This window comes from Carcharodon carcharias, chromosome 3, assembly GCF_017639515.1.
Source record: "Carcharodon carcharias isolate sCarCar2 chromosome 3, sCarCar2.pri, whole genome shotgun sequence".
Classification (NCBI taxonomy): domain Eukaryota; kingdom Metazoa; phylum Chordata; class Chondrichthyes; order Lamniformes; family Lamnidae; genus Carcharodon; species Carcharodon carcharias.
In genome coordinates, this window is record NC_054469.1 from 103,370,406 (window position 1) to 103,384,786 (window position 14,381).

At 42.6% G+C, this 14,381-nt stretch overlaps 1 protein-coding gene across 9 annotated transcripts in view; it reads right to left on the bottom strand.

Moving 5' to 3' along the window:
• Positions 1-14,381, bottom strand: part of LOC121276532 — an 82,002-nt gene that overhangs the window by 49,005 nt on the left and 18,616 nt on the right. For 7 of the 9 annotated variants that reach the window (XM_041185060.1, XM_041185056.1, XM_041185061.1 and 4 more), the window contains 4 exons: positions 13,923-13,991; positions 10,381-10,408; positions 9,887-9,997; positions 6,855-6,991 (listed from right to left, as the gene is read on the bottom strand). In XM_041185060.1, the coding sequence (XP_041040994.1) occupies positions 6,855-6,991; positions 9,887-9,997; positions 10,381-10,408; positions 13,923-13,991 (345 nt within the window). The remainder of the gene's footprint in view (positions 1-6,854; positions 6,992-9,886; positions 9,998-10,380; positions 10,409-13,922; positions 13,992-14,381) is intronic. The other 2 variants (XM_041185059.1, XM_041185062.1) reach the window with 1 other exon arrangement.

Genomic DNA, 14,381 nt, shown 5'->3' on the forward strand with positions numbered 1-14,381 from the left:
TACTCTTCAGAGAACACAGTTTCTTAGTATTTATCCTGTCCATACCTCTCAGGATCTTGAGCACCTCTATCAAGCCACCTCCCAGCCTTCTTTTCTCCGAGGAAAACAGACCCAACATTTCCAATCTATCCTCAGAGCTACAGTTGTTTATCCCTGGGATCATTCTTGTGAATCTTCTTTGTATTCTCTCACATCCTTCCTCAAGTAAGGCACCCAGAACTGGACATAGTACTCCAGATGGGGCCTAACTAGTCTCTTAGACAAGTTCAACATGACCTCCTTACCCTTGTACTCAATGCCCCTATTAACAAAGCCTAAGATTTTATATGGTTTATTAACTGCTCTCTCAACATGCCCTGCATCTTCAATGACTTACGTACATATACGCTGAGGTCCCATTGTTCCTGCACCTCTTTTGGAGTTTCTCCCTCTATTTTCTGCTGTCTCTTCACATTCTTCCCACCAAAATGAATCACCTCACACTTCTCTGCATTGATCTTCATTTACCATTTGACTGCCCAATCCACCAATATGTCGATGTCCTTTTGAAGCTCAAGACTATCTTCATCACAATTGACAAAACTTCCAATCTTTGTACCATCCGCCCTGCATACCACATTCCAGGAAGTGCAAGGGTCCCAAAACTGGCCCCCTAGGGAACTCCACTACAGACCTTCCTCCAATCTGAAAAACAACCATTTACCACTGCTGTTTCCTGTCACTCAGCCAATTTCTCATCCAAGTACTTACTTTCCCTTTTATTCCATGACCCTGAATTTTGCTCACAAGTCTGTTGCGTGGCACTGTATCAAATGCCTTTTGAAAATCCATATATACATGAAAGCATTGCCCTTATCAACCTTCTCTGTTACCTCCTCAAAAAGCTCAAGCAAGTTAGTTAAACATGATTTTCCCTGAATGAATCCATGCTGGATTTCTTTAATTATCCCACACCTATCTAAGTGACTATTGATTTTGTCCGAACTATTGTTTCCAGTTTACCTACCACCGAAGTCAAACTGACTGGTCTGTAGTTACTGGTATTATCCGTGCATCCCTTTTTCAGCAAGGGTGTACATTTGCAATTCTCCAGCCCTCTAGCACCAACCATGTCTAAGGAAGACTGAAAGATTATCACCAATGCCTCTGAAATTTCCACTCTCATCTCCCTTAGTATACTTGGATGCATCTCCTGGTCCTGGTACCTTATCAATTTTAATTCTAACACCATCTCCTCCTCAAACTGTAAATTCCTCAAGCGTACCAGTTACCTCCCCTCTCACCTTGGCCTGGGTAGCATCCTCTTCCTTTGTAAAGACAGATGCAAAGTACTTGTTTAATACCTCCGCGACTTCTCCTGCCTCCACATGCAAGTCTCCTTTTTATCCCTAATTGGGCCTACTCTTTCTTTTACCACCCTTTTATTATTTACATGCTTATAGAAGACCTTGGGGTTCCCTTTTATGTTAGCTGCCAGCCGCTTTTCATGCTCTTTCCTTGGTTTTCTTATTAGTTTCTTCACTTCCCCATTGGTCCTTTCACATTCAGCCTGGCTGTCCACTGTATTTTCTACCTGACATCTGTCATGTGTTTACTTCTTCCTTTTCATCCTCACCTCTCTTTTGTCATCTAGGGTGTTCTAGATTTAATTGTCCTACCTATCCCCTTCAAGGAAATATACCTTGACATTGCTTGCAATACTATCTGTATGAAGGTAGTTCGTTGTTCAGCCATCATCTTTTCCGCCAATATTTGATTCCAACTCACTTGACTCAGAAGCATTCTCATCCCTTGAAGTTGGCTTTCCCCCAATTAATTATCCCTGCTCTGGATTGCTCCTTGTCCTTCCCAATGGCCAACCTAAGCCTTATGATACAATGGTCACTGTCCTCTAAATGCTCTCCCACTGTTATTTGATCCACTTGGGCCAACTCATTCCCCAGAACCAGGTTTAACAGAGCCTGCCCTCTCAATGGACCAGAAACATACTACTGCAGTAAATTACCATAAATGCTTCAGAAACACTCACCCATCATGTCCCTTTGCACAATTCCTATCCCAGTCTATATTTGGATAATTGAAGTCCCCCATAATTACTCCATAATTCTTGCACTGCTCTATAATTTCTTCACAAATATGTTTCTCTACATCCCTCCCGCTAGTTGGTGGTCTAGATATGACATCGATCAATGTTATTGCACTTTTCATTCCTTACCTCTAGCCAGAGGTTCCATCCTTGACCCCTCTGGAACATCCTCTCTCTCCAGTACTGTAATACCATCTTTAATCAATACTGCCAATTCTCCCTCCCCACCCTCTTTTCTTCCTTTTCTGTCTCTCCTAAATACCTTGTACCGAGGAATATATAACGCCCAGTCCTGCCTTTCTTTGAGCTAGGTCTCCGTCACAGCAATATCACAGTTCCATTTGTCAACCTGTGCCTGTAGTTCACCAACCTTATTAATCACATGCTGCATTCACATACATGCACATTAACACTGATTTAGGCTTTATAACTTTCCCCCTTGCTCTGACCCCATCTAATGATTTACTATAGACTACTATAGTTCTATCAAACTCTCCAAGAATTCTATTTAGCTTGATATTACTCTGATATATCCTCCTTATCAATTGATACTTCTCTACCACCCACTGCCAGGTTTTCTCCTTCCCACTCTGAATTTCCTCTCAGTTTGCCACCCCCCTTCCAAGCTACTTTAAACCCTCCCCAACAGCACTAGCAAATCTCCCCATGAGGACATTAGACCCAGTCCTTTTAAGGTGTAAACCGTCTTTCTTGTACAGTTCTCATCTGCCGCAGAACCCGTCTCAATGCCTCAAAAATCTAAGGCCCTCCCTCGTACTCCATTTCTCCAGTCACATATTGAACTGCTCAATCTCCCTATTCTTGTGCTTACTCGCATGTGGCACTGGGAGGAGTCCTGAGTTCACTGCTTTAGAGGTCCTGTTTACTAATTTTCTACCTAGCTCCCTATGTTCCAATTGCAGGACCACATCCCCCTTCTTACCAATGTCGTTAGTAACAACGTAGACCATGACTTTTGGCTGTTTGTCCTCCCCCACAAGAACATTCTGCAGCTGTTCTGTGACATCCTTGACCCGAGCACCAGGGAGGCATCAAACCGTCCTGGAGTCACGCTGATGGCTGCAGGAACGCCTGGCTGTTCCCCTAACTAAAGAATCCACTATCACTACTGCCTTTCTTCCTCCCCTCCAGCACAGCTGGGCCACCCGTGGTACAATGGGCTTGGCTCTTATTCCACTCCTCCAAGGGTCCATCGCCCTCACCGATATTCAGAGTGGAAAAGTGGTTAGTGAGCGGGCCCTCTGGGGACTCCTGCACAATCTGCCTGTTTCTTTTAGGGAATGGGTGGCAGCCAGGCAGCCCGTCTGCTTACTTGCTCTTAACTTGCGGTGTGACCGCCACTCTGGACATGCTATCCACATAGTTCTCTGCCTAACAGATGCACCACAGCAACTACAGCCACTGCTTCAGCTCTGAAACGCGAAACTCAAGTTTGTGCAGCCAGTGACACTTTGCACATGGGCTCGCCGAGGTCAGGAGAAGTGTCCATGGCTCCCCACATGCCACAGGACAGGTATTCTGCTTGGCTGAGCTGTCACAGAATCTCAGTGCAGAAGAGGCCCTTCAGCCCATCGAGTCTGCACTGACACGTGAGAAACACCTGGCCTACCTAACTAATCCCATTTACCAGCACTTGGCCCATAGCCTTGAATGTTATGATGTGCCAAGTACTCAACCAGGTACTTTTTAAAGGATGTGAGACAACCTGCCTCCACCACCCTCCCAGGCAGTGCATTCCAGACCATCACCACCCTCTGGGTAAAAAAGTTTTTCCTCACATCCCCCCTAAACCTCCTGCCCCTTACCTTGAACTTATGCCCCCTTGTGACTGACCCTTCAACTAAGGGGAACAGCTGCTCCCTATCCATGCCCCTCATAATCTTGTACACCTCGATCAGGTCACCCCTCAGTCTTCTCTGCTCCAATGAAAACAACCCAAGTCTATCCAACCTCTCTTCATAACTTAAATGTTTCATCCCAAGTAACATCCTGGTGAATGTCCTCTGCACCCCTCCAATGCAATCACATCCTTCCTATAATGTGGCAACCAGAACTGCACACACTACTCCAGCTGTGGCCTCACTAAGGTTCTATGCCACTCCAACATGACCTCCCTACTTTTGTAACCTATGCCTCAATTGATAAAGGCAAATGTCCCAAATGCCCTTTTCACCACCCCACTAACATGCCCCTCTGCCTTCAGAGATCTATGGACACACACGCCAAGGTCTCTTTGTTCCTCAGAACTTCCTAGTGCCATGCCATTCATTGAATACTTCCTTGTTAAATTACTCCTTCCAAAGTGTATCACCTCTCACTTTTCAGGGTTAAATTCCATCTGCCACTTATCTGCCCATTTGGCCATCCCATCTATATCTTCCTATAGCCCAAGACACTCAACCTCACTGTTAACCACCCGACCAATCTTTGTGTCATCCGGAAACTTACTAATCCCACCCCCAACATGGTCATCTATGTCGTTTATATAAATGACAAATAATAAGGGACCCAGCACAGATCCCTGTGGTATGACACTGGACACTGGCTTCCAGTCACTAAAGCATCCTTCTGTCATCAACCTCTGTCTCCTATAACTGAGCCAATTTTGAATCCACCATATCAAATTAACCTGTATCCCATGTGCATTTGCCTTCTTTGTAAGTATCCCATGTGGGACCTTGTCAAAGGCTTTGCTGAAATCCATATAAACTATTTCAACTGCACTACCCTCATCTACACACCTGGTCACTTCCTCAAAAAATTCAATCAAATTTGTTAGACATGACCTCCCTTTGACAAAGCCATGTTGACTATCCCTGATAAAACCTTGCCTCCCCTAAGTGGAGATAGATACAATTCTTCAGAACTTTCTCCAATAGTTTCTCTACTACTGACGTGAGACTCACTGACCTGTAGTTCCCTGGCTTATTTCTACAACCCTTCTTAAATAACCGAACCACATTAGCTGTTCTCCAGTCCTCTGGCACCTCCCCCATGGCAATAGAGGAATTAAAAATTTGGGTCAGAGTCCTTGCGATCTCCTCCCATGCCTCCCTCAGCAGTCTGGGAGGCAACTCACCTGGACCTGGAGATTTGTCCACTTTTAAGCCTGCCAACACCTCCAATACCTTGTCACTCCCTCTATCAACTTGCTCAAGAACCTCACAGTCTCTCTCCCCGAGTTTGATACCTTCATCCTCATTCTCTTGGGTGAAAACGGATGTGAGGTATTCATTCAACACTCTAGCGATGTCCTCTAGCTCCACCCATAGATTGCCCCCTTGGTCCCTACTCTTTCCCTGGTTATCCTCCTCCCACTGACATACTTACAGAATATCTTGGGATTTTCCCTACTTTTACCAGCCAGGGCTTTCTCATATCCCCTCCTTGCCCTCCTAATTGCTTTCTTAAATTCCACCCTGCACTGTCTGTACTCCACTAATGCCTCTGCTGATTTGCTTCCTTGTACCTGCTAAAAGCCTCTCTTTTCCTTCTCATCGTAACCTGAACACTTCTGGTCATCCATGGTTCTCTGGGCTTGTTACTCCTTCCTATCACCCTAGAGGGAACATGTTGATCCTGTACCCTCCCGATTTCCTTTTTGAACACCCCCCACTGTTCCTCTGTAGATTTCCCCACAAGTAACTGTTCCCAGTCTAACTTGGCCAGATCCTGCCTTATTTTACTAAAATCCACTTTCCCCCAATCCAAAACATTTTTTTGCAACTTGATGTCTTTGTCCATAACAAACTTAAACTGTACCACGTTGTGGTCGCTATCGCTAAAATACTCGCCCACCACCACCTCAGCCACCTGTCCAGCTTCATTCTGCACAATTAGGTCCAGCACTGCGCCGTCCCTTATTGGACCCGCTACATATTGACCTAAAAAGTTCTCCTGTACCCATTTCAAGAAATCCACTCCACCCAAGCCCTTAACACTGTGGTTACAAGAGCAGGTCAGAGGCCGTGGTGAGTAACTCACCTCCCAACCACCAAGGCTCCTTTTACTCCTGGCGCCAGTGTCCCAGGCCAATCACCCATGCCAATCTTTTGAGTCATGCATTCAACTCTAATATTATTTACCCTTTGCCAATTCTCTCTTGAATCAGATAGTAATCCAGAGATTATCATCTTTGTGGTTCTCCTTTTTAAATGCATGCCCCAGCTGCTCATAATCCCCAAGCAGAACCTGTGGCCTAGTCCTATCCATGTCATTGGTAACCCCCTCCCACTGCAAGTTGCTCTCCAGCCTGGAGCAGATGTTCCAAACCCTGACACCAAGCAGCCTTCTGGACTAATCTCAGCTGCAGAGACCTGTGCCTATCCCCCTGACTGTACTGCCTTGACTTAGCACTACATTTCTATTTACTCCTCACCACTTGGTGCCATGGTCAGTTCACTCATTGATCTTCACTCAAGCTCCAAGAACCTTGAACCTGTTGGATAGTTGTAAGGGCTGAGGCCCCCCCCCATGCTACCTTATCAATCCCCATACCTGCCTCACTTGCAGTCACAGCCTCATGTCAGACCAAATCAGAAGATTGTCTCACTTCATTTTTAACCATCTTTTTACACGACGAGTCTATAACTGTTTATTCCCTGGTTATTTATAGCCTTCATTGGTGAAGCTTGCCTTGAACGCTCCTTTTCTGTTTCATTTATATTTTGGCTCGTTTCATATCTCATCAACCTTTCCTCCATTTTACAAGCACATACAAGCCACTCCAGTTTATGTATATACTCACCATGTAATTCATTCTGTGCTTGATACCACCAAGGTGCGAAACAAATATGCGCAGATAACCTGTGAAGTCACATAATGTGCATTCGTACATTGGGTCTCTTCCCCCATCTCGCTGGTATTCAATCACATAATTGAGCCCTGCGCAGACACATCAAAGTAACAACATTTCATATGGCATTCACTGATATAAAACATAATTTCATCAAAATGAAGACATATCACCACAGTACTCATTCATTATGGTACAACTGCTGCAGGAAATTAACACACATGATTTCATGTTAGGGTTAACTGTGATACACTTCAGATAAATCGAGCTTGAGCAAGGTATGAGAGAATCTTCCTAAAACAACCAAAGGAAAAAAATTCACCAATCAATTCTTCCTCCGTACTCAACAATGTATCTTCTACCTGTGTCATTCTTCTGTTAGTGCCTTTAGGAGTATGAACAACCAACTTCATCAGTGTGAATGTAGGAGGTATGCGGCCTGAAGGAAATTAGCGGGGAAGAAAACACCAGCACAGGTCCATGATACCCACACAGGATGATGCACATGTAGTACATCACTATGCAATGGCGGTTGAGGTTGCAAACATCTTATGTTAGCTCAAGCACACCAGAAAGAAAAAACTGTGTCATTAAGAACCTTTCACTTTACAAAAAAGGATCATTATGTAGTGACAATAACAGAAACGTGGCTTAAACATAGTAAAAGCTGTTAGCTTAATATTTATGCATGCAAAGTGTTCATAAATGATAGGGAAGGGAAAAATGGGAGGTGGAGAGGCAGTACTGATTACAAAAAACATTGCATTCCTTCAAAAAATTCTTTGATGGAGCAAAAATAGAATCCATTTGGTTGAAGTTGAGAAGCAAGAAGAGTCTACAAGGTCTTCAAAAAGTGGGAGAGAAATAAAGGAGCCAATCCGCAGATATGCTGCTATTGGGAGAATTTAATCGGGCCAATGCTAGAAAACAACGATTTTGTATTGTATGCTTTAGATTCGTAACAGAGAACAGCAAGAAATGATCTAACTGGATTGGAATGAGTGGCCATCTTGCCAGAGTGTGAGGAAGGGTCATCAACCTGAAATATTAATCTGTTTCTCTTCATTAATGCAGTCTAACCTGAGTGTTTCTAGCATTTTGTTTTTATTTAAAGTGGAACCAGAGCTGGAGAGGAAAAACTATTACAGAACATTGGGTGATATTAAAGGAAGAGACGTTTCTGATCCAGGTTACATAAATTCTGAGGGGGACAAGTAAGGGAACCAAACCCAGGGCTCCTTGGGTAACCAAGGAGAAATAGAATATGATTTTTAAAAAGGTGAATTATACAAGGTGAATTCTTCAAGCGAGAACCAAGTCAAATACAATAAGTTGAGAGGGGAAGTGAAGAGGAAAATGAGGCTGGCAAAGAGAGAATAAGAGACTAGAATGGCCAGTTAGAGGCGGAGTGGGTCCGAATAGTACCGAAGATGATTTATGCTTCAAGGTACAAAACAAGGCCAGAATACTTAATGAGAAGTTTGCAGTGTTTACTAAGAAAAAGGATGCTGACAAAATATTGGTACAAGAGGATGGCAGAGGTAATGGCTGAGGTGAAAATTCATAAATGGGGATGCTCTTGAAAGGCAGGACATGCTTAGAATGGATAAGTCGGCTGGTCAGTAAGGCTTCACTGTAGGTTGCTAAGGGAAGTGGGCTGGAGGTAGCTGTAAGTCTCACTCTAATCTTTCCATCTTCCCTGGATACAGGGGGGGATGCTAGAAGACTGGAGAATGGCAGATGTAACAGCCTTATTCAAGGAGTGCAAGAGCATTCCTAGTACCTATAAGACAAAATTGCCAATGATACCAAACTTGGAGGTGTGGCAAACAATGGGGATGATACCAGATCAACTGCAACAGGACAGATAGGCTAGCAGAATGGGCAGACAAGTGGCAGGTGAATGTAATACAGAGAAGTGTGAGCTGATGCATTTTGACAGACGGGATAGGGAGGTTTGATACACGTTAAATAACAGTTCTAAATATAAGTACCAAGTACAAAAACAGGGAAGTTCGACTGCACCTAGTTAAAGCTCTGGTTAAGCCACAAATAGAGTATTGCATTCCGATCTGGTCACCACACTTTAGGAAACACGTGAGGGTTCCTGAGGGTGCAGAGATTTACCAGAGTTGGTCCAGAAATGAGGGAAGTTTGGCTGGAGAAGTTGGGGTTGCTCTTCTTGGAGCAAAGGACATTGAATGGAGATTTGATAGAGGTGTACAATATAAAGCCAGTTTAGTTAAGCAGACAAATAAAAGCTGTTCCCATTAGGTGATGCTTTAAGAACTAGGATACCAGAGATATAAAGTTTTCAGCAAGAGGTACAAGGGGGATGTGAGGAAGAACATTTTTACACAGCGAATGGTAATGACCTGGAACTTGCCGCATATATGGAAGGTGGAAACGGAGATGAAAATGATCAATAAGTTCAAAAGGGAATTGGATGGGCACTTGAGGGAAATAAACTAGGACTACAGGGATAAAGTGGGAGAATGGGGCAAACTGGCTTGCTCGAGAGAGGACTGACATGGACTCAATGGTCTCCTTCTGAGCTATAATGACTCCATGGCTTTAAATGAGCAAGTGTGTTAAACATTGTGACATTGAGATTCCTTCCACCCAACCCAGAATACTCTTTTTTAGTTAAAAAATAGAATATTTCTTAGGAGTTAAAACAAAAAAAAATGTAAACTAGATTATGCATTAATTTTCTTCCTACACCTTCAATTGAAGATTTTGACTACTAGCTGGGTATGGACGAATTCCAAAGGATGAAAAAAAAAACACTTGCGTTTGCACAGCATCTTTCAGAAATTCTGAATATCCCAAAGTGCTTCAGTCGGTGAAGTACTGTTGAAATGAAGTCACTGCTGTAATGTAGGGAAATATTCTTAACCATATACTTAGCTATTTTTAATTGCAGTACAGTCATAACTTCTCCTCAGCATTTATTCCACAAAGCTTGTGGGAAAAATACATACCAATTAAGGGTTCATCAGCATTCCAAGACAAAAGGTAATCATCAAAGGTTCTTGTATCACAACCACTATTCATTGCAGGAGCTGTAGGTGTAGGGGTGCCCACTTTATTACCTGCATATCAAAAACTCATCACAATTTTGCATTTCAGAAATACATCAGGGAAACCATAACTTGTTACGAGTTTACATTAAATTTAAGTAGATTATTTACAATTAATTTGTGTACCAAAAAGGGAAACACATGATTCAACATTATTGCCAGAATCTCAGAATTTACTTTTTTTTAAAAACAAGTGAAGGACAGGGACCTGATAGCCAACATGCTTTAAAACGCACTGTTAAATGTAATACTCTACTGTTGATGCTAAAGATATGTTTATCTAACCATTAAGTCTAAAGTGCTGAATCAGAGACTACACGCTGCTTAACTTTGTTGCATTGACAATATAATTACACTGACTACATCTAATGCTCCAAGAGCTGAAATATACTCACCCAAAGTTTCTTTTAAAATTTGTTCAACCTTTCATGTTACATGCCAAGAATGATCCAGGAGCAAGAAAGAGAAAAATAATTGTAAGTTTCCTTTCTTTGCAAAGAAAACAAACATTTGCATCATAATTCACTTAAATGCAAGTGACGGTGGTAGGGAGAAAGACAGGCAAGTGCACAACAGGCCTCAGTCAGAAGACCAGAGGTTAACCAAGAGTTGGGGCTGGAGAAGTTTGCAGGAGGAAGGTGGTGCAAGACTGTTCTCACTACTTGCTCATTTCCCACGCACAATACCCAATGCCCTTCAGTCCCAGGAGAAATTCACCCTCTTTCCTACTCTAAGCTTATCATCCTTCACTGCCACATCCATCAACCTGGTAAGAGCACCCATGACTCCAATTTTGATGACCTCATGAACTTGAATGCCCGTGCCACATCACAGACTTGATCATTCACTCCACATCTGCTTGGACTATCTCATACTATTAATTGCCAAAAAACCTCACTCCACCTCCCCCAATTCTCTTCTCCCACTCCTTCACTCCAATGTAAACCACGAGCAACACAATTTCCCTACCATTCAAAATTGCCTTCACACATCTCTGAAAGAAACCTACTTTGATATTTTCATCTTTGCCAATAATCACTCACCCTCTGACCTCTTGAAAGTTCTTAAATGTCAAAGTCACCAAATCCCACACTTATCCTCCCACCACTTCTCATTTAAATCCTTTCAATCTGGTTTCCATACATTCCCAGCACTGAGTGTGCGCTTGTCAAAATCATGGACATTGTCATTGTAACAATGGAACATTATTCCTACTTGCCTTGTTCAATAATGCCAACTACCCAATTTTGTTTCACTGCCCTCTTGGAACAGGAGTAGGCCATTTAGTCTTGATTCTGTTCCACTATTTTATTAGATCATGGCTAATCTGTAACTTACCTTCATCTACCCATTTGAATTTTGTAACCTTTTCTCCAACAAAAGTCTGTTCATCTCAGTCCTGATATTTTCCATCCGTCTAGCCTGTTTTTTTTTTCTGAGTGAAAGCATTCTAGATTTCCATTACCTTTTTTTGTGACGTGCTTCCAACATCACCCGTAAACAGTCAAGCTCTAAATTTCATAAAGCTGTGCTTCTCGTTCTGGACACTCCACCAGTGGAAATAGCTTTTTGCGCTCTTTACCCTATCAACTCCTTTAACCACCTTGAACACTTCAATTAGATGACCCTTAATCTTCTATATTCCAGGAAACAAATATCTTGTCTATGCAACCTCGTAATTTAACCATTTTAGCACCTGCATCATTCTCGTGAATCTGAGTTGCATCCCCTGAAAGGAAAACTACACCTTCCTGAGGTCAAGTGCTCCAGATCGGCCTGGACACTCCAAGGCACTACCATTACTGAATCACCCACTATCAACATCTTGGGGATTACCACTGACCAGATGGAACAGCGATATAAATACCGTGGCCACAACAGCAGGTCAGCTCCAACAACACCCAAGCAATTCAACACTGTTTGGGATAAAGCAGCCTGCTTGATTAGCACCCCATCCACTACCTTCGACATCCACTCCCTCCACCACTGACACACAGTGGTAAGAGTTTATACGATATGCCAAATGCAGCAACTCACCAACATTCCTTCAACAGCACCTTCCAAATCCGTGACCCCTACCACTTAGAAGGACATGGGCAGATGCATGGGAACACCACCATCTGCAAGCCCCCCACCAAGCCATACACCATCCTGACTTGGAACTACATCGCCTTTCCTTCAATGTCACTGGGTCAAAACCCTGGAACTCCCTTTCTAACAGTACTGTAGGTACACCTACACCACAGGGTCTGCAGCAGTTCAAGGTGGCTCACCACCACCTTCTCAAGAGCAATTAGGGATGAGCAACAAATGCTGGCTAAGCCTGCGATGCCCATCTCCCGAGTAAGAATTACAAACGTTCATATAACTAAATTTCCACACCTCCATAGTCCAGTTTCCTTCAGATAAAGGCCAACATTTACTTGGCATTCTAATTTTTTTTTTGTACCTGACCTCATTTCTCTATTTAGCTCCCTAAGTCTCTGTTCCGCCACAGCTCCTGGCTTCTCACCATTTTGAACAAACTCTGAGCTATAGAGCTTAGTTACAAAGTGGATGACCTCACTTCCCACCACATTGAACACCATCTGCCATTTCCCACTCATTTGATCAATATCCTTTGCAATCTACATTATTTATTGTGCCACCCTTGGTACCACCAACAAACTTGGTTGCCCCAAATTTGTATCCTTAGCCTCTTCCTGTTCTTCTTCAATGACACTCTTGAATACAGTAGCCATAGACTTGAGAGTCAGCTTCCACATTTATGCTGATAACTCCCAGCTCTAGATTTCCACAACCACTATTTCATGACCACTGCAGTATGGTCAGATTTTTATATACTTCATGTCCAAATTACTTGTATAAAACTCTATTAGCTGTTTCATCTCCAGCACCATGTGTCCCTCGCACATCATCTCTGTCCTTACCCATTTCCATTGGCTCCCCTCATAAAGCATTAAATTTAATATCTCTTCTGTCGTTTGCAACTTTTCCCTTGGCATTGCTATACCCCTGCAATACCCTCTACCCCCGCCCCAACTCAGGTCTTCCATTCTTTCCTACTCTGACCACCTTCAAATTAATGGTAGAGCTTTTAGCCATCTCAACCTACCATTCTAGAACATTTCCCCTAGCTACTTTTCAATCCCCGCCCTCAAAAGCCACCCAAGATCCATGCATCAGCCTTGCCTCTGCCCACCTCCTCAATTCTTCTAAAATCAATTGGAATCCAGGTCTTCCCTGCAAGTTATTATAAATGATTCAGTATAATAATTGGAAATGATAACTGCTTTGCAAATATGTGTGCATATTATACAATGGGGAAGCGGCAGAAGTCATGAGGGGAAATATGGTTTGTGCATTCATTAATGATTTAGGCCAACAAGGCATCAAAGTCCTTGGAGTGCAAAATCACAGTGTACATATACATATATTTGGAGTCCAAGTGTTCACATTCCCCTCACTGATAGGCAATGCAGAACTGCAACATGTTGAAAGCATATTTATCATTTTCTAATTGAGCAATATAGAACTGTTACTGTAGGACAGTCTGTAACCAATCAAAAGCTGTATAGCAATTTCGAATGAATACTGCATGTTACTCTGAGGTTACTCTGCCTGTCATGTTATAATTATTCAGCCAGAGAAATGTTCAATATCAAAATCCATTATTAACTTTGACCCTAACATTATTTTATAACATAAACATCCATTTTAAACTTTAATGCCATTGTAGTTTCCTGTAGTTTGACAGGGATGTGCAGTTAAGATTGCACAATTGTGACCTCATGCACAATACAACCAACTTTTTCTTTTAGCTCAATCTACAGTTTAAAATTAAATTTACATAAATCTACAGTTTAAAATTAAATTTACAATGAGTCACAAACATACTTTTGAGCACATGGAGCTTGATCATTGTAACCAATCTTACCTTTCTGTGCTGATACCCCCTTATGTGTTCCTGAAGATTCAGAGCAGATACACAAGCTACTTTGCAGATCTAGACATAAAATGTAAAAGAAGAGGGTTAATCTTATAACTTATCACATTTGAACAGTTAAAGCAAAGTATCTGCGCACCCACCATGCATACAATATGATGGTAATGCAAGGGGTCAGCTGCAGTTAGAGAGTCATTGTTGCAGAGAGGCCATTAAGCTCACCAAGATTATTCTACAGAGCAATCCAATCTGGTCCCTTCTCTTGGTCTAGCCCTGTAGTCCTGCAAGTTTACTTCCCTCAAGTACCCAACCAATTTCCTTTTGAAATCTTTCATCATCTCCAATTCCACCACCCTCATGGGTTATTCTGTTTATTTGCACTGCTCAAGTCACAGTTTACGAGTAAGGTTTAAACATATTGTAGCATTTGTGACTATGACGACAAATAAC